Source organism: Trichosurus vulpecula, chromosome 4 (assembly GCF_011100635.1).
Source record: "Trichosurus vulpecula isolate mTriVul1 chromosome 4, mTriVul1.pri, whole genome shotgun sequence".
Lineage (NCBI taxonomy): Eukaryota > Metazoa > Chordata > Mammalia > Diprotodontia > Phalangeridae > Trichosurus > Trichosurus vulpecula.
Window position 1 is genome coordinate 36,953,535 of NC_050576.1, and position 19,242 is coordinate 36,972,776.

Sequence of the window (19,242 nt, forward strand, 5' to 3'; positions counted from 1 at the left end):
AGTTGAGATAAGAAATGGAGAAAAGTAACCAGTGCAGGGATAATGGCCTGGGAAAAGGCTGAGAGGGCTGAAGAATTAGAGGTCATGGTGTGGCCAGGGTTCACAGTTATAAGGCAGAGGGAAAGATGGAATGATTAAATAATCAGATAAAGGCATCGCAGAGTCCACGAACATGAACATGGAACCCTTGTGAGGGATGGTAAGATCAAGGCTATGGCCAGCTCCATGGGTAACTGAGGTGAGGTCAAAGAGTAGATCATGGAAAACGAGTAGATTGAGGAATTGGAAATGAAGAGTGTTTCCTCAAATGTGTATATATGTTGAAGTCCTCCAATACGAGGGCAGGAATTGGGATGGAAAGATTGAGAGTCAGGTACCTCACTGAGGAAGGAAGAAGAGTGTCTTTGTGGGATCAATAGATAACAGCTACCAGAATCTTGGCTGGGTAATTAATTTGGACTGAACGAACCTCAAAGTAGGAAAAGTTGTAACAGTGGCAGACGGGGAGCCGGAAAGTGGCAATGCAGAGCCAGGAGTATTGACTCCCCCACCATAACTAGTAAGGACAACAGGGGAAGGTTATGAATAATAGTGTATCAGCGCTAGAAAAGGAGGCCAGGGGCACATATCAAGTTTCAGTGATAGCCAGAAGATGGAAGGGGAAGTTTGTTACCTATGGAGCAAGTGTTATAGGAAGTACAGTGGAAGGGGTGGATAGATCTGGGGTGTGACTCCGGAGAGCTTAGGTTGAGGCAGATGGGACTAAGGGAGCAGGCAGTGGGACTTGGGAAATATGGCTTGTACTATGGGGGTTCAGAATCACTGGGAAAGTATGGGGGGGTGGGAGTATGTTAGTTCACTGAAGAGTGTGTCCAGGCAGAGTATCAGCGGCCAGAGAAGTATCTGTTGAGGGAAGCAGTTAACTAGATTATTCCAGGTCATACAAAAGGTGGCGTGTTGAGTCCTGTGAGGCACAGAAGACCTAACTCAGAGTGGGTAGCAACAGGTGACGGTAGAGTCTAGGGGACTCAGAGAGGTGGCAGGAGCTGGTGATTCTGGGTGAGTCTGATCAGAGACAGGATTCTTTAGCACATACTTATCACATTTGTAACTGGAATAAATAGCTAGTATTTTGAATGACAAAAACAAGATCTAAAGATAATCTGGACAAGCTTGAGCATTACAGTGACAAACTGTTATTTAATGGGAATAACTGTAAATTTGATTTGCAGTGACACTGGCCTCCTTTCTGTTCCTTCCATGTGACACTTCATCTTTCAACTCAGTATTTTCACTGGTTGCTCCCCATGCCTAGCACTTTCTCCCTCCTCAGTCTTCCATGATTCTTTCAAGTCTCAGCTTAAGTCCCACTTTCGGCAAGAAGCCTGCCCTTGTCCCCCTTAATCTCAGCACCTTACTTCTGAGATGACCCCCAATTTATCCTATATATGTCTTGTTTGTATGTAGTTGTTTGCATATTGTATCTCCCATTGGATGGTGAGCTCTTTGAGGAGAGGGGTTGTCTTTTGTCTTTCTTTACATCCCTAGAGCTTGGCACAATGCCTGGCACATAGTAGACACAATGCTGACTTGGGCTAGACGGACTTGGGCTAAAAAGAATTAACTGTACAGAGTGCATGAAGAAGAAAACATTGTGAAACAACAGTCCATATGAAAAGAATTTCCATGCTTTAGTGGACTGCAAACTCAAATGTGAGTAAACAGTGTGATGTGCCAGCCAACCCCCCAAAACCAAACAAAAAACTTTCTTTGTCCTTAGGCTGCATTAATAGACAGAGTCCAGGCAAGTCTAATGGAGGTGATCATACTATTTTGGCCATTCTTCCCAGACAAGATTACATTTGGAATATTGTATTGAGATCTTGGTACTCCATTGTAGGAAGGACATTTACCGGTTGGAAGGCAATCTAGAGGAGGGTTACCAGAATAGTAAGCATACTAGAACCTGAATCATACAGGGCTACATGAAAGAATTGATGATGTTCTGCCTGGTGAAAAAAGATTTAAGGGAACATGATAGTTTTCTTCAAGTAAAATATTATAGTGGAAGCACTGGTCTTGGAAACAAAAGATCTATGTTTGAATCCTACATTGGCTGCTAACTGGTTTTATGATCTTGGGCAAGTAACCAATCTCCCAAGGCTTCAACTTTTTCACCTGCTTCCAATTAGAATGCAAATACCTTGAAGGCTAATGCAGTTTTAATTTTTTCTTTGCTTTCCTGGCACTAGGAAGAGTGCCTGGTACATAGTCACCACTTAATAAATGGTTACTGATTGACGAATCTGTAAAAGAAGGGGTTTGTGTTATATGGCCTCTGAGGCTCTGGGTTTACGCTCTCATGAATCATTCTCTCTCTCTCTTTCCACCTCTAACAAATCACATGTGGTTATAGACAAGAGTCACCAGGATGGGAAGATATGAATAACTTGGGAGGTGAATCATTGGAGGGAACATCCAAATGGATGAGATCACAAATTCATGAGTGCCTATTTCTTTTGATTTGTAAACCTATTGTAAAGTCCTATAATCAAAGTCAGCTAATACAGTTCTTACCTTCTTTGCCTCCAAGGGAAAAACTAGGAATACGGGGTGCAAGTTGTAGTGATAGAAAATTTAGTTCAGTGTAAGAAAACTTCCTCACAATGAGAGCTACCTCAAAGTAAGATGAGCTGCTTTGTGAGGTGATGAATTCTTCATCTCGGAGGTCTTCCGGTGGAGGCTGGATGACCACTTGTTGGGGCAGTTGGTGGCAGAGTGGACAGAGGTCAGAAACCAGATTCCAGATGGTTTAGGAGACAGTGAGAACAGCAGATATGGAGACAGTGATAGATTTCTCAAGGAGTTTAAGGAGAGGAGTGATCTAGGATGATGGTTGGTGCGGATGATCAGGTCAAGAGTTTTTTTTAAGGATGGGGCAAATGTGTCTATGTAGGGAGCAGGGAAGGAGGGGAAAAATTGAAAAGAATAGGGAGAATTCAGAGGCAATGTGCTGGAGAAGTTAGGAAGGCAGAGCATCCAGCATGCATGTTGTGGGATTGGCTTTGGCAAGAAGGGCCATCTCTTCATCTGAGACTGGGGTGAAGAGATCATGGGAGATGTATGAATGGTATAAGCAGAACAAGAGAGAAAAGGGGGAGTTCTCAAGTGAGTGACCTTAATCTTTTTCAGTGAAGTAGGAGAATGAGGCTGAAGGAATGAGGGGAACAGATGCTATGGGAGGTTTGGATAAAGCCTTAGTGGAGAGTGGAAGACTGGATCAATTATAGAGGAATGGATAGACTCCATTAAATATTTGAGCTTTGCACCTTGTAGTTAGCAACAATATTAAAAGAGGAAAATACCAGATGGCACACTCTCCTGACACATGCTGAGTTCTGCCCCTTGCATGAGGCTCCCCAATGTGGTAGTATCCTGGAATCTTTCAACTCATCCCTCACTGAATGCTTGGGTACTACAATTTCTAGTGAAGGTTTCACCAGTTCCTTCAACTAATACTCAGAGGACATTATCTCAAGGCCCTTCTCTGTATGCTCTCCCAATTATTAATGCTCTTCCTAAATGCAGCATTGAGATTTTTAACACAATATTCCAGGTATATTCTGACATAGGACAGAATATAGTGGGACTACTCCTAAACACTTTTAACGAAGCCTAGTATCATGCTGGATGTCTATGCTGCCATATCGAGTTATTGACCCATAATGAGCTTGCAGCCCACTAAAGCCCACAGATCATTTTCAAATTGCTACGAAGTCATGCACTCTCCATCTCTCACTTGTGAAACTGATTTTTAAAAACTTGTAAGACTTTTGAAAATAGGATTGTTGAAGGTTTCTTGTCCCTACATCATAGAAATTTCAAACTCCATCTCTATAGATTGAACCTTCTCTTGCACCAAAAAACAGCCAGGAATTCTTCCTATGTTCCTTCGAATTCATCTGCAGTTTTCAGCCATTTCCCTCAACTAATGGGTATTCACTTTGTTTTCACTTCTTTGATGACACAAGGAGTGTTGCTGTGAATATTTTGGTACATATTGAATCTTTTTCTGTCTTTGACTTTTTTGAGGTATGTGCCCAGTAGTAGGACTGCTGGATCTAAGAATATGAAATGATTGTAATCACTTTTGATGTAATTCCAAATTGATACCCAGAATTACAGAAATAGAAAGCTGTGCATCAGTACATTAGTGGCACTACATTAGTCTCTGCTTGAAGATCTCCAAAGAGGCCATTGCACTACTTCTTGAGGCAGTCTGTTCCACTTGTGGACAGTTTGTTGAGAAGTTTCCCTAATAAACCTAAATTTGTATCTTTGTACCCTGCACTCATTGCTCCTGTTTCTATCTTCTGGGGCCAAACAGAATGAATCAAGTTCCTTTTCTGCCTGAGTCTTTCAAAAATGTGAAGACAGTCATCATGTCCCTCCAGAGTCTTCTCTTCTCCAAGTTAAGTATGCCCACTTCTCAACTGATCTTCATATTCTGAGCAGTAAGCTATACCATGGCCTTTCATCATCCTGGTTACCCTCAGGTAGACCCTCTAGCTTAACAAAGTCTTGACTTAAATGGTGGAGCCCAGGACTGAACTCAATACAACATTTGAGGTCTGACAAGGACAGAATATAGTGAGACCATTACATTCCTATTCTTGGAAATTATGCCTCTTAATGGAGCTCAAGATTGCATTATATCTTGGCTATCACATTACACTATGAACATATTGAGCTTGAAGTCCACTAAAACCTTCAGCTCTTTTTTGGGGGAACTATTTATTCTTCCTCAATCTTGCCCTCCACGTGTAACACTTTACACATCATCTCTTACTGAATTTCATCCCAACATTCTAGTTTGGACCCTGGCTGTCATCCATTGTACTAGCTATCCCTCCCAGCTTTGTGTTGTCTGTAAGAGTCGACCACAGCTCACAATAGTGTGTTTCCTGGTATTCTTACATTCCTTCTAGTACTGACTTCCCATTATTTGGGTCATCTGCCAATTAGCATTTTGTGAATTTATTTGCATTCCTACTACCATTGGTGATTTGGAATAGGCTTGAATATGTTACGTAATTCTTTTGGAAACAATTTGTTCACATTCTCTCACTACTTTCTCTAGAGTAAGGCTTGTTTATCCCTCTTCAATTTCATCCTATTAAAATTGATGTTCTAACTTTTCAAGATTTTTTTTTGAATCCTTACTCCCTCATGTTTATCTTTTCTAGCTTTATGTTGGCTGAATTTGATAAGCACTATGCCTTTAAATCTTTGATGAAAATGCTAAACAGCAAGTCAAGCAGAGATCCCTAGAAACACTCCTTCCTAGCTGGTAGTGAAACACTAGCCTGTTCTTTGTTTCTGGCCTACACTACCACTTCATCTACATCTCTCCACTTTGTCCACAAAAATAGCCTGATACTTTGTGAAAAACAAAACCTAAATAAAACTATATTGACAGCATTCCCTGCTACTAGTGTAATAACCTTAACAAAAAGATAGAAAGTTAGTATGGCATAACTTTTTTGATGAAGCCATACAAACTATGATCACCACTTCCTTTTCAGATGTTCATAACCTATCCCTTTAATACCATCTTGTATAATTTTGTCAGGGATTGAAATCGAACTCCTTAGTCTATACTTTGCAGACTCCATTCTCTTCCTCCTCCCCAACCCCCTTTTAGTATTTTTTTCATCTTTTGGAAATCATGTATAATGGCTCCACAAACACATTTTACAGTTCTTTTAGTGTATTAAAGATGTAGTTCATCTGAGCCAGGTAAACTCACCAGGGATATGCAGGTGCTCCTCTTCCCATCATCTTGCATTAACCAATCTCCCCCCAATCCCACTCCACCCCTTTTTAGTCGAAAGTTCACCTTGACAGAGAAAATTGAAGCAAAAGTATTACTTTTCTCCATCATCTGTTATTTTCTCATCCACCCAGTCTGTTGCTTCTTTCATCCTCTTCTCCATAACCTAGTGAAAAAACTCTTAAAACCAAACAAAAATCTTTTTTGGGGGTTGTTAGCTTTCTTCACCCACTGGCCTCAACTCATTCTGAGGTTTACCATTCCTAACAGTCTTCTTGAGGGATTGTCATCCTCCATTACCTGCCCTTGCATCTTCTGTAATATGTAGATTTTAAAAATCTAAAGTTTGCCAAATTCCCTCTGCACACACATTAGTCATCCTCTTTGTATCTTCAGAATTTCATTCATTAGAGCTTTTCTTTCCTCCTGAACTGACTTCTGTTGTGCAGTTTTAGAAAAGGGGGTCCTACCTAACCTTCCTCTGAACCAGTGGAAACCTGTTCATCAAACACCTAGAGTGCATGTCCAACTACTCTCAGCACTACATTCCTCTATTACAAATGCTAAGAGGAATGGTCACTCCATTTATTATTTTTATCATGTCTACCATAGTAATCAATTCCCGTTTGAGAAAATCAGCTCCAAAATAGAATTTCCCCTTATTGGTTTCTCCACCTTTTGAAGCTTGAACTTAGCATAAGGCAGAATTTTCGTAACCATGGAGTTGAGCACTGTCTCAAGGGGGAGCATAAAGCAATGGCCGAACTGAGTATTTTTGAGTACGTCTGCATGAAAAATATCCCTTATTTTTCAACAAAACTAATGTAGTGAAGTCATTCCAACTATCAGTAGCTGTAGGGCAGCAATTACTTAAAACAGTATCACAACTTGAGTTGGAAGAAATGCTCATTTGCCATTTATATTCATAACATTAAAAAAAAAACAAAACACTGAATTGGAACATGTCAAATCATGATACAGACACAATCTGCCACTGTCATCAACATGGTGTTTGTGTAAGCTTATGGTACAGATGTGACTTTTTTAAATGAAAAGGGGCACTGCTAAATAAAGTTTGGAAGCCAGCAGGCATCTAGATAACTGGTCTACCCATTCCCACCGTCTCATGCTCTATACCACATTTGTAATGTTTCCCAAAATCATTTGTTTTCTCTTTTTGCCCAAGTAGCTCATACTGCACTCTAATGACAATACTGCTTCTGTCTTGACTGATCTTTGTCCAAATGGTTTCCATCACCCTTATCGTCTGTTTCCTGGGATTCCTCACTAGTGTTAACTTCTTAGTTCACAGTATTCACTCCTTTTCCCATACTCTGCTGCCATTTTACCTACCCTTTTTCTTCCAGAGTTATAGTCCAGTCATAGGTAACATCCCATTAAGTCTCAGCGATATCTGTAGTCAAATATGCCTCGTTTTAGGTTCTCCCATTCATGTTGCTCATTATCTTTACTTCATGTATTTGTGTAAACACACAAGACTTTTGAGTCCTCTCTCACTTCCTATTCATCCCCCCCACTTTCTATAGCACTCCTAATGAGTCTTCCTCCATTAGAATGTAATTTGAGTAATACTGCTTTAAGTCATCCCAACTACAAATTTACACAGACACCACACACTTTCATGAAATTGTACTATTAGAGAATCATTTCTTTGAGATACTATATCCCCAGGAAGTCTCCTAATTAAAATGTGCACATCTCTACGAAGAGTAGAAAAAAGCCCTGACCTTAACAGTCACACTTGGATTCAGGTTTGAAACTCACCAGGTAAAAGACTTCCTCTTTCTGGGTCTGTTTCATCCCTTGTATAATGAGTTCAATTAAATTGAGAGTTCTTAACCTTTTGGGGGTCATAGATCTCTTTTGCAATCTAGGGAAGCCTGAGTAATATTTTGTTGCCTACATTCATAATTAAAGGAAATGCTAAATTTCAGTTACAAGTTAGTGAAAATAAAGATGTAAATAAAAATAAATAATCTGAGGCCACAGGGTTATTAGCTTTCTTGGGTTCTATTTCCTGGGAACTTCTGGGTGTTTCAACTCTTCTTTTTCTTAACTAAAGCTCTTATATGTAGCTTGGTATAAAGTTGTTTTCTCCCTCCCTCTCAAAGCCTTTTTAATTATAGATTCACAAGACTCCATCTAAATACATTCTTACCAGCCCTTGGTACATTCGATGAAGGAAAAATAAAAAGATTTACATGTAGAATGGTCCATTAAGTTTGGGCAATATCCCTAGTGTTCCAGGTAGCACCAGCTCCTCCAAGACTTGAATTTGGTATGTGGTTTCAACCCCCATTTCTGCTTAAAAAAGGCAATGTCTTAATTCAACTGGGATCTAGCTTATTAGTTATCCTATCAAAAACCCAGGCAAACAACACTGTAGAATTAGTAAAAGCATTTAATTTGAACATGAAAGGAAGCATTCTCAGCACCCATTCCCCAAATAAGTACATTTTCCTACAGACTTGTATGTCATTAGGGAAGGTTTTTTTTTAACTTGACTGTGCAGTTTGCCTTACATTAAAGCTGGAAAATCTGAGTGCATATGACTCTCTCTCTCTGCTCCCTGGAGCAGATCCGAGAGTCCACTAAAGCATTTATCTTCTTACCCTCCGGGGACATCAGGTTTCTTGCAGGATTCTTGGGTTTGGGATATACCTATCTTACTGCTAGCTGATTCCTTCTTTAAATGTCCTGCCTCTCTTGTAGCATTCCCTTAATAGTTCCTTCTCATCTCATCAATGGTTATTCTGCCGTTCTGAGACACAAATCTCATAGCAAATAAAGTCCTGAGAATTCATCCCAATAAACTATGTTCTTTGGACCCAAACATATTGGAAAATGGAATTCTGGGGAGTTCTCCCCTTAGCTATTCATCAATAACAGAATTATAGCGGACCCTATTGGCATTGTACAACTTCTTCCAGGAGCACTCAGCAATATACAAGTAGGAATAAAATATATTGAAGTGGTGGCAAGGTATGAACACAGGACAAGGGGAGGCTAAAGAATTCAAAGGGGGTAGAGAACTGAATTGGCCAACTCTAGGGTTAGGTTTGTGAAGGGACTGGAGGTCACAGTGAGAATGAAGAATAGGTCTAAGAGGAGTGAGGCAGAGGAAGAGATGCAAAGACAAAACTCATGACAGAGAGAGGAATCAGCTTCGGAAATCATGGCGGCAGTTATGGATGATTTGATGTTTAAGGCATGATCATCTATCTGGGTAGTTAAGAGGGGAATTAATCAATGAGGTGAATGAAGGAAATTGAATGGGGAAGCTAGTCCCCTTTTTAAAGGAACAAATCATTTTGTAATTGTAAATTAACAAAAATGTAGCAGTTTCAGCTTCTGATTAAGGCAAGTCCCAAAAAGTAGGGCACACCCAAATGCCTAGGATCCAATCAATCAGTAAATAGGGTAAAATTTAATAAAATCTGCCTTACTCTTATAGATACATATTCACACTTACATTTTTTTCAGAAAAATCTTGGTATTTTATTATACGTGTATTCCTAACCTCATATTCAGGCAACTCATCAACTAAGATAAGTCAATTCAGTTTTTAAAAACCCCATTTTCATGCAAGGCACTAGGCTGTAGATACAAAGACATAAAACAATAGGTGGGAATGATAAATAAAGTATGCATGCTAAGTTAAGGCTGAAATGACAGCATCTTAATGCCTTACTAATATTCTATTACCTCTATCAATTCTATATTGTACCCAAAGTCCCCAGTTTTAACTATGGCAAACTAGCCAGGGCTTTGCCCAAGGGCCATACAATTTGAAGGGCACAGATATTAACAACTCAATTTAACACCTAGCTAGCAAGGCTAATAGTCAAAATGAATGCTACCAGCAACTATGGTAACAATTCCCTCCTTTTAGTCTACTAAATTTATTTTAATTGCTTGAATTATTTTCACATTATGAATTCCAAAGTTGATTTTAAGTGTTGCTTCATGAATCTCAGCATGTCGCTTGCCCTGGGCACCAAAACTGTTAGTTAATGGCTCTGCCAAAATCCTCTAGAAAACATTATAATTTTGCTACATCAAACATTACATTAAATTTAAAGCTATTGATATTTAATTTCTTAGGATACTAATTATATATAACTCATTAAATGAGTACTTATTAAAATTTAGCATCTTAAGTATTTTTGAATCCTTAACACTGCAACATCAGCTGACACAGGTAATCACTGAAACTAGTGTAACATTACCTTTACCATTTAATGACAACGCACAGTCGACTACTATTGCATCTGGAAGGCCAAGACTGCTATCAAGCTATGCTATATTAATGAAAAAGTCATACAAAATTTATAACTAGCTGTTATTGATCGTCCCACAAAGGATAATACAGAGAAAATGAGTTTAAGTTGCAGGGAGAGATTCAGCATGGTCATGAGAAAAGACTTCTCGATGTTAATGTTCATTAAATGCTTAACTAAACAATTTAGGGCCGTGAGGCTATATGATTTTCACCTTTAAAAAATGATTTACTCAATGACAGGTATTAATATGGTAGAGGTGGGTAAAGCAATTATTCAAATGATTCAAAATATCAGATATCAAAAATAGTTCCCTTAGTTCATATCCGACCATCACATATTACTTTTGGCTGAAATATTCCTTTTTTAATCTTGTTTTCTTCAGGGGAATATTAAACTGCATCCCCCAGATATGCACCAAAGGAAAAAAGAAAAAAAACTTAAGTGTTCTAGGTAGCAGTAACCACTTGGGTTGGGGTATAAAACTTGTTTCATACACTCTACAAAACGGGTAATTAAGAGCCGGTTCAATGGCACAGCCAATAGATAGCGGTTAGTGTAACAAACACAAAAGAAGAGGGCTGGGGCAGACACTTCTTGGAATATATTCTATCTTTGTATGTCTATTTTAAAATTAGCAGCAAGAACCGAAACTTATCTTCAATTATTAGGTTGCAGAACAACCCCTGGAGTAAAGTAGTAGGAGTATGGCCGTATCAAAAGCTACTTGAAGAAACCGATCTACAGACATGATCCACATTACCGTTTAACAAACATTTAACACCCCTTGTGTAGAACACTGCACAGGGGCTAAAAGAAATACAAAATCTGGTAAATAAATAAGATAAAGCTTACAGTCTAATAGTGGGCTGGGATGCATTCACCAATAAACAATATAAAATATTACATAAATACAAAAGAGAGGTAAAAGACCTATGTAATATATGGGAGAAAAGCCATAACCTAGTGGGCAAATCACTCAAGTGTAAGGTACACATGAAAATAAATCAATCAGAATGTGAAACATCCCTATCTCAGTAAAATCTTGTACTATTTACTTTGTTTTATCTAATTTATGTGATTCTGAAGTTTTCAAGTGCCTTGCCACCCTACCAAGGAAGATCTGAGATAGAGCATAAAAACAACTGTTGAAGATGGCACCACAGGATCCGGGAGAAAGTCTGGAAGCCTTCCAAATCAGCTTGCGCCAGAAAAATAAGTCTCTCTACAATACACCTAGCAACCAGCCAGCCTCCTTTCCCCTGAAGAACTCAAAGGGAGAGGACCCACTGCCTCCTGACACAGCCCGTGAGATGTCTGGAGGCTTCTCCTTGTTAGAAGTACTGTCCTCAACCATCAATCCTAAGTTTCTCTCTTGTAACTTCCATCCATTTTTCCTACTTTTGCGTTCAGGTGTCAGGCAGGAAAAGCCCAATCCCTCTTCCAAGCAAAAGGCCTTCACTTTGTTTTTTAGGAGGGGGGAAGGTAGGACAGTTGGGGTTAAGTGACTTGCCTAAGGTCACACAGCTAGTAGGTATGTCAAGTGTCTGAGGCCAAATTTGAACTCAGGTCCTCCTGACTCTGGGGCCGATGCTCTACTCACTGTGCCACCTAGCTGCCCCAGGCCTTCACATTCTTAAAAGACAGTTCTCTTCATCAGCATTTTAATTGCTTTTAATTGTTTGCAGAGCACTTCAAACACATCATGTACTTTTAAGCCTCAAAACGAGCCTATGAGGTTGGTACTACAGGCAATATCATCCTTCTTATACAGGAAGCAAGGAAGGAGGAAGCTGAAGCTCTGAGGTTGTGATTTTCCTAGGATCAGACAGCTAGCAAAGGTCTGAACCTGGGTCTTCATGCCGCCAAGCCCAGAACTCTGTCCATTATGTCCTGCTGTCAATCTTGTCTACCTCTTACTCTTCTCTCTTCAGGCTAAAAAAAGCCAGTCTTTTCAGCCAATCATGATTCAAAGGCCCTTCATTATCCTGGTCCCCTTGGTAATGTTCTAGAATTTTGTGAGGAATGGAAGTTAAGCTCATTGACCTACAGTTTATAGACTCTGTTCTCTTACTTTTAAAAAACACTGGGACATTTGCCTTTTTCCAAACCTGCAACACCTCTCTCATTCTCCACAATCTTCCAGATAATAGTGGCTCACCAAAAACATCACCTCTTTCAGCACTTCATGATTGCGCGCATGTTGGCCTGGTGATGGTGATCTTAAGAGGGCCAGAGCTAAGTACACTCTTATTTTCTCTCTACTTATCTTGTTTATCAAATCTACCCATTAGCCGTTTTGGTCTCATCGTTTTCAGTCCAAAGGTTGCTCTCGCTTGGCAGAGAAAAGAGAAGAAAAATAAGAGATGAGCAGCTCTGCCTTCTCTCTGTTGTCTGTGATTGTCCCATCTGTGCCAAGACGTCAGCTCCAAAAAAAAAAAAAAAAAAGAAAGAAAGAAAGAAAGAAAATGGCCCAAAGAAAGCATTTCTTTGAGTTAAGCCAACGAAGCAGTCCCATCACAGCAGACCCACCACAGGCTTCAGACACCACCTCAGCCAGAAACGCATGTTCTCCTTCTTAGGGAGATAGTTATACGGCAGTCAAGGGCAGTGATGGCGTAGAGTACAAGTTCCCTTGCAGAATATTAGTGTGTCTTTAGATGATGACGATCATAAGCAGCACACTACTCACCAAGTGCTCGAAAGCACAAATAAGCCTACAGGAGACTTGATGTGAGGCCTTTTATATATGAAACTGAAAGGACAACAAATCAGTATGAAATGGAGCAGATCTACTGAGATTTCCATATTGATCTATTCTCAACAAAGAATAAATGACAGATTGTCTGATCTATCAGATTAAGACTATTCACTGATGTTCTCTATTAAGAAAGTAGCCATGGTACTTAAGATTAAGTTAGGGAAAGCAGCTAAACCTGACCAAATACATGTAGTAGAAATCTCTCTCAGAGGTAATTTACTTTGGGGATCAATTTTCAATGTATCACTGAGAAGAGTGCAAAAAAAAGTAAAAGATCACAGATGAAACATTTTTTTAAACCAAAAAAGATATCAGCAACTACCTTCTCAACTCCCTTTGTAAAATCTTTCTGTGAAAACCCTAGGAATACATTTATGGTAGTTCTGATGAAAATTATAACATGGAAGTTTGAATATTATTTTTTCAACCTCTTTGCCCATCACACAACTCATTGAGAAATATAGAGGGTGAAAGATCCCTGTTTTTTGTTAACTTCAACTCCATGGAACGAAATTCCCTTCCCTTGAAGGCTCTTTAAAAATAAGATTTCTCAGTTAAAATCTAAACAGACTCTGACAGATGCAACTGTGGAGGTAACTTTGTTCAGTATCTGCTCCAAATGAAGTATAAACAGGATTTCCCATGTATTATGATGTTTTCCAAATTTGCAAGTGATATGTACTAATTTCACTGAGCTTTAGAAGACTATAAAACTTCTCAACAAAACCTATGCTCTTTCAAGAAGTCAGACTAACTATAAAAGCATGCACATGAACAAATTTCAACATGTAATTGGATGGGCAGCTCATTCAATCAAAGTTAATGTAACAGTCTTTATACCATAAGGTGACCAAAATTAAGTAGAAAATTGTGTTGGATTACATTTAATTGGCAACTAGGTGGTGCAGTGGAGAGAATGCCTGGTCTGAAGTGAGGAAGGCCTGAGTTCAAATGTGACCTCAGATGCTTGGCTGTGTGATCCTGGGCAAGTGATTTAACCCTATTTGCCTCAGTTTCTTCATCTGTAAAATGAGCTGGAGAAGGAAAGTATCTTTACCAAGAAAACCCCAAATGGCATCACAAAGAATGGGCATGACTGAAAAACAAAACCACACATTTAATCACTGTGTAGTACCTTCAATGACTGCAAGCTCCTTGCCACAGACGCCTAACATTAATGCTCTCCAGTTAATATTATTAGAGTGTCACAAGAATCATGGAACCCAAACATCTCCGAAGACTCAGAAGGCAGTGGAAAGAAGCATGGCTGGCCAAAGTAGGATGCTGCATGTTATCAATTATGTCTTAGATGTGAAATAGAGCATAAAAATCATGGAGGATGCACATGATGAGAAAAGAAAGTGAGTTAGTCACACACCTAGTTAAGGACAATTGAAAGTCTTAGTGCTCCACAAGCATCCACAAATGTCAAAAGAACTAGGAGTTCTCTAGTACATCGGGTGGACACATATGAAAGAATTCTGAAACACATTGTATTAAAATCTCACATAAGGATGTTGTAATCAGTATCAATGGAGAGAGTATTCAAAAGTAACAATTCCATAGATCCACTGAACTATCTAAGAGGTATTTAGATCACTAAATAGTTCCAAAATAATTGTCATGGTTTTCTAATCACACAAAGTAAATTATTCATGGTTATTATATTTACTGCAATAGATGCCAACTGGTAAACTACAGATTCTCTGAGACAAGTCTTTGCTTTCAAATGCAGGGAGAACATACTTCCTTATCTTCCTATGCTCTCTTTCCCTACCCCCAACATGCGCATAAATTCAATTTAATATGTAATTATCAGGCACCTGCTATGTGCAAAAATGATTTACAAAACACTGGGAATATAAAGAGGAAAAATAACAGTCTCTGTACTTTACAATCTAATAAAGGGAATAAGACAAAATACAAAAGTATGATACAAAACAGAACAACAAAACATGGTCAAGCAAAAGGTTGTAAGAGAATTTGAGGAAGGAGAGACCACTTTTGTCTGGGGGAATTAGAAAAGGCTTCATGGAAGAGGTGTTACCCAAATAGACCTTCAATACAGAGTAGAAGTATACAGACACACATTTGCCTGTACAAAAGCAAGAAGGTGGGAAAGTACAGGCCAAAAATATCATAGAAGAGCTAATAGCTTGGTTTGCTTGGAATGTAAAGTTTGTGAAGAACAGCTGTGTGACATAAGAACAGAGACTGGAGTTGGACTGCACAAGAGTTAAATGCCAGGACAGAAATTTGTTTTTTATCCTATAGTGGGCAATAGGGAGCAGATTTTTGCTGAGGTGCCATGGCTGGACCTGTGCATTATAATCTATCTACTATGTGAATGATGGTACTAGAATGAAGGGGAGAGCCTGGAAGCAAGGAGACCATTCATGAAGCCATTCCCGTAGACTTAGGTGAAGAGTGATTAGGGCCTCTAATGTGAATGGAGGAAAGGTGCAGAAGTCAGGGAGACTCATATGAGGCAGGGAACAAGTCAAAGGGGAGCCCAAACGTAAGCCTGGGTGTATGGAAAGATGGCTGTGCTCTTAAAACCAGAGGACTGCTGTGCCAGGTCTATAATCTTAGGAAGAAACCTGGAAGCAGATGAAACAGAAAGCACAAGATAACGAGTTCTAGTTAGGTTGTTTGAGGTGACAAGGTACCCAGCAGACACAGGAAATGTGAGACTTGAGCTTAGGAGACAGGTTGGGGCTAGGTACTGATTCTGAGTCATCTACATAGAGGAGATGACTGAAACCCTGGGAGTGGATGAGATCCCCAAGGAAGGTAGCGTAGAGAAAGAAGAGGGCCAGGGATGAGACCCTTGGGAGGCAACCACACTAAGACGACAGGAAAAGAAAAGTGAATCAGGGTAGAAGATTGACGTTAGAGAGTTAATAGGAGAGAGGAGTGTTATGGAAGCTAAAGGAAGAGAGAATGTTATCAAGAATGAGGGGTATTGGTCAATAGTGTCAAATCCTGTCCAAAAATTGAGGAAGATAGTAGCTGAGAAATGGCTATTGGATTAGGCAATGCAGAGGTCTAAGGGGTCACATACCTTAGGGAGCTGAGGAATCTGTAGCGAGGAAAAAGAAGCAGGGGGAACTACTCTATTAGTTTGTCAGTGAAAGGGAGCAAAGATACAGGATAACAGAAGGGACGGATGGCAAAGTCAAGATAAGCATCTTAGTATAAGAAAACACTGAGCAGAGTCATAGGTTGAGGTAAAGGAGTAAATACAGTAAGAGAGACTGAAGATGAGCGTTGGAATGATCAATCCAATAAGGTCCAGGGGATAGAAGGGGATGGAATTAAGGGTACAGATGGAAGAGTTTGCCTTGGAAGGGATAAAGGAGAGGAAGTGAAAGCACAGACAATGGGAGAGAAGGCGATCTTTCAATAAAGTAGGAAGTAAGTTCATCCGCTGACAGAGAGAAAGTTAGGAATGGAACGGGGACCTTAAAGAGAAAAGAGGCTCAGAACAGCCACTGAAGAGACTGACATAGGTGGGTAGTCAGAGATATACAAAAGTATTGCTGTGTATCAGTGAGGGTTCAGTTTGTCACATAACTGAACCAACTCTGCAAAATTTCAGAGCTCAAATCTTGAAGGTAAAGCCATTTCAAACAATGAGGATATACAAGATGTGAACTCCTCCATAATGATTAGGATTGAGGTTGCTAAATTGAGGGGACAGGATATTAGAGACAATTTAATACATTTAGTTATATTTTGTCTCAATCTAAGGGTGAGTCACATCTACTTGTTCCAATACTTATTCAGGGGTAGAGTGCAGAATAAAGTTTCCTCTTCAACCCTAATTATAGAGGGAATGGTAATCAGATGCAGAAAAAAGGAAGCAGGAACTAGAGCCATACAAAGAAAACAACTGCCAAGCCAAGAAAAACTTTTGGAATGGAAACCAAACCCCAAAGAACCCCTAGAAATCTCCCCTTATTTACCCTGGGGTTGACATCCATCCCAAACATACTATTACCAAAGATTTCTCTCATGAAGTAAACAGGAAAGGAATAGAACATTTATTTAGATAAGAAAGATGGACTTTCTCATTTTTCCTAAACAGGAGAAGTGAGGCAGGAGAATTTTAAATATCTGCTCCCCCCACCCCCATCTTGATTTACATTATTTGCCACTTCCCTCATCTAAGAGAAAGTGGTAGTGGTCTTAGGTGAGTTAACATCATTATTTTTCCAATATAAATTGTTAGGAAAGCTAGAGTAGGGCTTTCCTGATGTTCAGCACTGACTTCAACTCAACGACACCCTAATCTGGCACTTAGCTTTTCCCAGTTTGAGTGTTAAAAGCATAGATGAAGTGCAGATGAACTGACACAAGCACAGGGAATCTTTTATTGTTGAAAATTACCATGTTACCATACGCAGAGCAAAAAGAAATGGGACTGCTCTACTCACTGTGCATTCACATCTTGAGTATTAAAGGACAAGTGAACAAATGATCAGTTGGGAAAGGAAAAACGAAACAAGAATTTTCTTACAAGTCTCCTAATTTCTCAAAGAACTATAGCAACATGCTCAAGATACTTAGCAAAAACGTTTGTTGAAGCTTTGAACTTATTCCCCACCTGTGATTATATTTCATTGACAAGTGAACTACATTTACCTCAGTAAAATGAAAAGATTGGAAAGCCCTCCACACCAGGGCTGTCTGCCTTTGGCTAATGCAGTTATCATATGGATATAAGCATACAAATAAGGGGTAAAGTAGTTCAAAATTTTCCAAAATTTTTGATCTCTTTAGTGCTCAGTTTCTAGTTCAAGAATTGTCCATTCCCCTTGGGGAGAAGAACAATCTTCAGAAGAAAAACTTGTCATAGTGAGGCTTGCTGAAGAATCATCAAGTGGAGATGTGAGATCACTCCATCTGCTCAAAGTGTCCACATGTGCTTTACCCTGAGGTTTTGAACTGTCTCGTGCTAGAAGCAATGTCTGATTGATCAGATACTGTGCTAAATTTAGGTCTTCAGGAACAGAGTTTTTTATATTAAGGTTTGAATCCTGCTCAGACAGCAACTGCTTTAGAAGAGTCCAATCTTGCTCTGCAAAGTGTTGGTCATCTTCATAATCCATGTTTGTGAAATGTGTTTCTGAATCCATTTTCTGCTCAAAAGCTTCTATAACATCCATCTCATAGATTGGAGAAAGGGTTTTTGAAGGCCGATGTTCATACATGCAGGTTTGTGCCAATGTGTCACAATCATCTATGTCTCCTGAAATAATTCATAAGACTACACAATGTAAAAACTGCACATGTTGGTTGCCCCCTCAGGGTATTGTAGATCAATATTAACTCAACACAACAGTGACAATCGAACAAAGTAATAAACAAAAAAAAAAGTTTATACAAAATTGACATAATTTTGAAGCATTTGTTTTTTACGTAAAAACAAAAACAAAAACAAAGGATGTTGTTTATATGTGAAGTTTAAGCAGCAAAATCACCACTGGTAATTCACAATAAATCTCCAAACTGTAATTATAAAACTTCTGATACAGAAAATAACATAAATCATATAAACACAAACACAGAATGCACACGGGCATCTAATTCTCTACAATAACAACGTAAAGAGAAAAAAAAACATGGCAATTTAAAGGTGACTTTTAAGGTAAATCAGTTTCAAATAGGAGAAACAAAAGCATTCCATCCCAAGGCTTATTCATCTATTGCACATGCAAGAGAAGCTGCAGGCAAGGACAAACAAAGAAACAAAAAAGTCCAACCTGGAGATCACCTGATCACTTGTTATGGTTTTGCTGAGCGTGCCAGTCAGCATTTAATTCATTAGTTCTGAATACGCAAGAGCTAGTAGGTAGCTATTGCATATTTTAAACATGGGTCACTAGTTTGAATTACTAGAATAATGAAGACAAAGGCAAAAAACCGACTAGACAAGAACTTATCGAACCATATGAAACAAGCCAAAGCTCTTTCATATGTGATCATTGCTTCTAAATATTATCTCTTTTAGGAAATTTACTTTTTACTGGAAAATTTTAGAATAGAATCATAGTGATCCTGAAAGTCTTAATCTCTGTAAAATTTATATAAATTGCTCCAATAATGGATACAGTTGTTAAAATAGGTCAATGCTCTTGTTACATTGTTACTATAGTTATTGCACATCCCTCTTGGATAGACATTGGCATAGTTCAATAAGCACACTTGATGGATACCAAAGTTTCTACTGATAGTAAATAATGCCTGTTAAATTAGACAGAAAATAAATATATTACAGGAAATTGAGGTCTTATTCCTTCGCATAAAATCTCTCAATAGAATGACTCTAATAACTATCAAAA

At 39.0% G+C, this 19,242-nt stretch overlaps 1 protein-coding gene across 2 annotated transcripts in view; it reads right to left on the reverse strand.

The window, feature by feature from the left end:
- Positions 1 to 17,248: 17,248 nt before the first annotated feature.
- BTBD8 (BTB domain containing 8) overlaps positions 17,249 to 19,242 on the reverse strand; it is a 121,162-nt gene continuing 119,168 nt past the window's right edge. For both annotated transcript variants that reach the window (XM_036755010.1, XM_036755011.1), the window contains one exon: positions 17,249 to 18,149. In XM_036755010.1, coding sequence (XP_036610905.1) covers positions 17,677 to 18,149 — 473 coding nt within the window. In that variant the 3' untranslated portion in view covers positions 17,249 to 17,676. The remainder of the gene's footprint in view (positions 18,150 to 19,242) is intronic.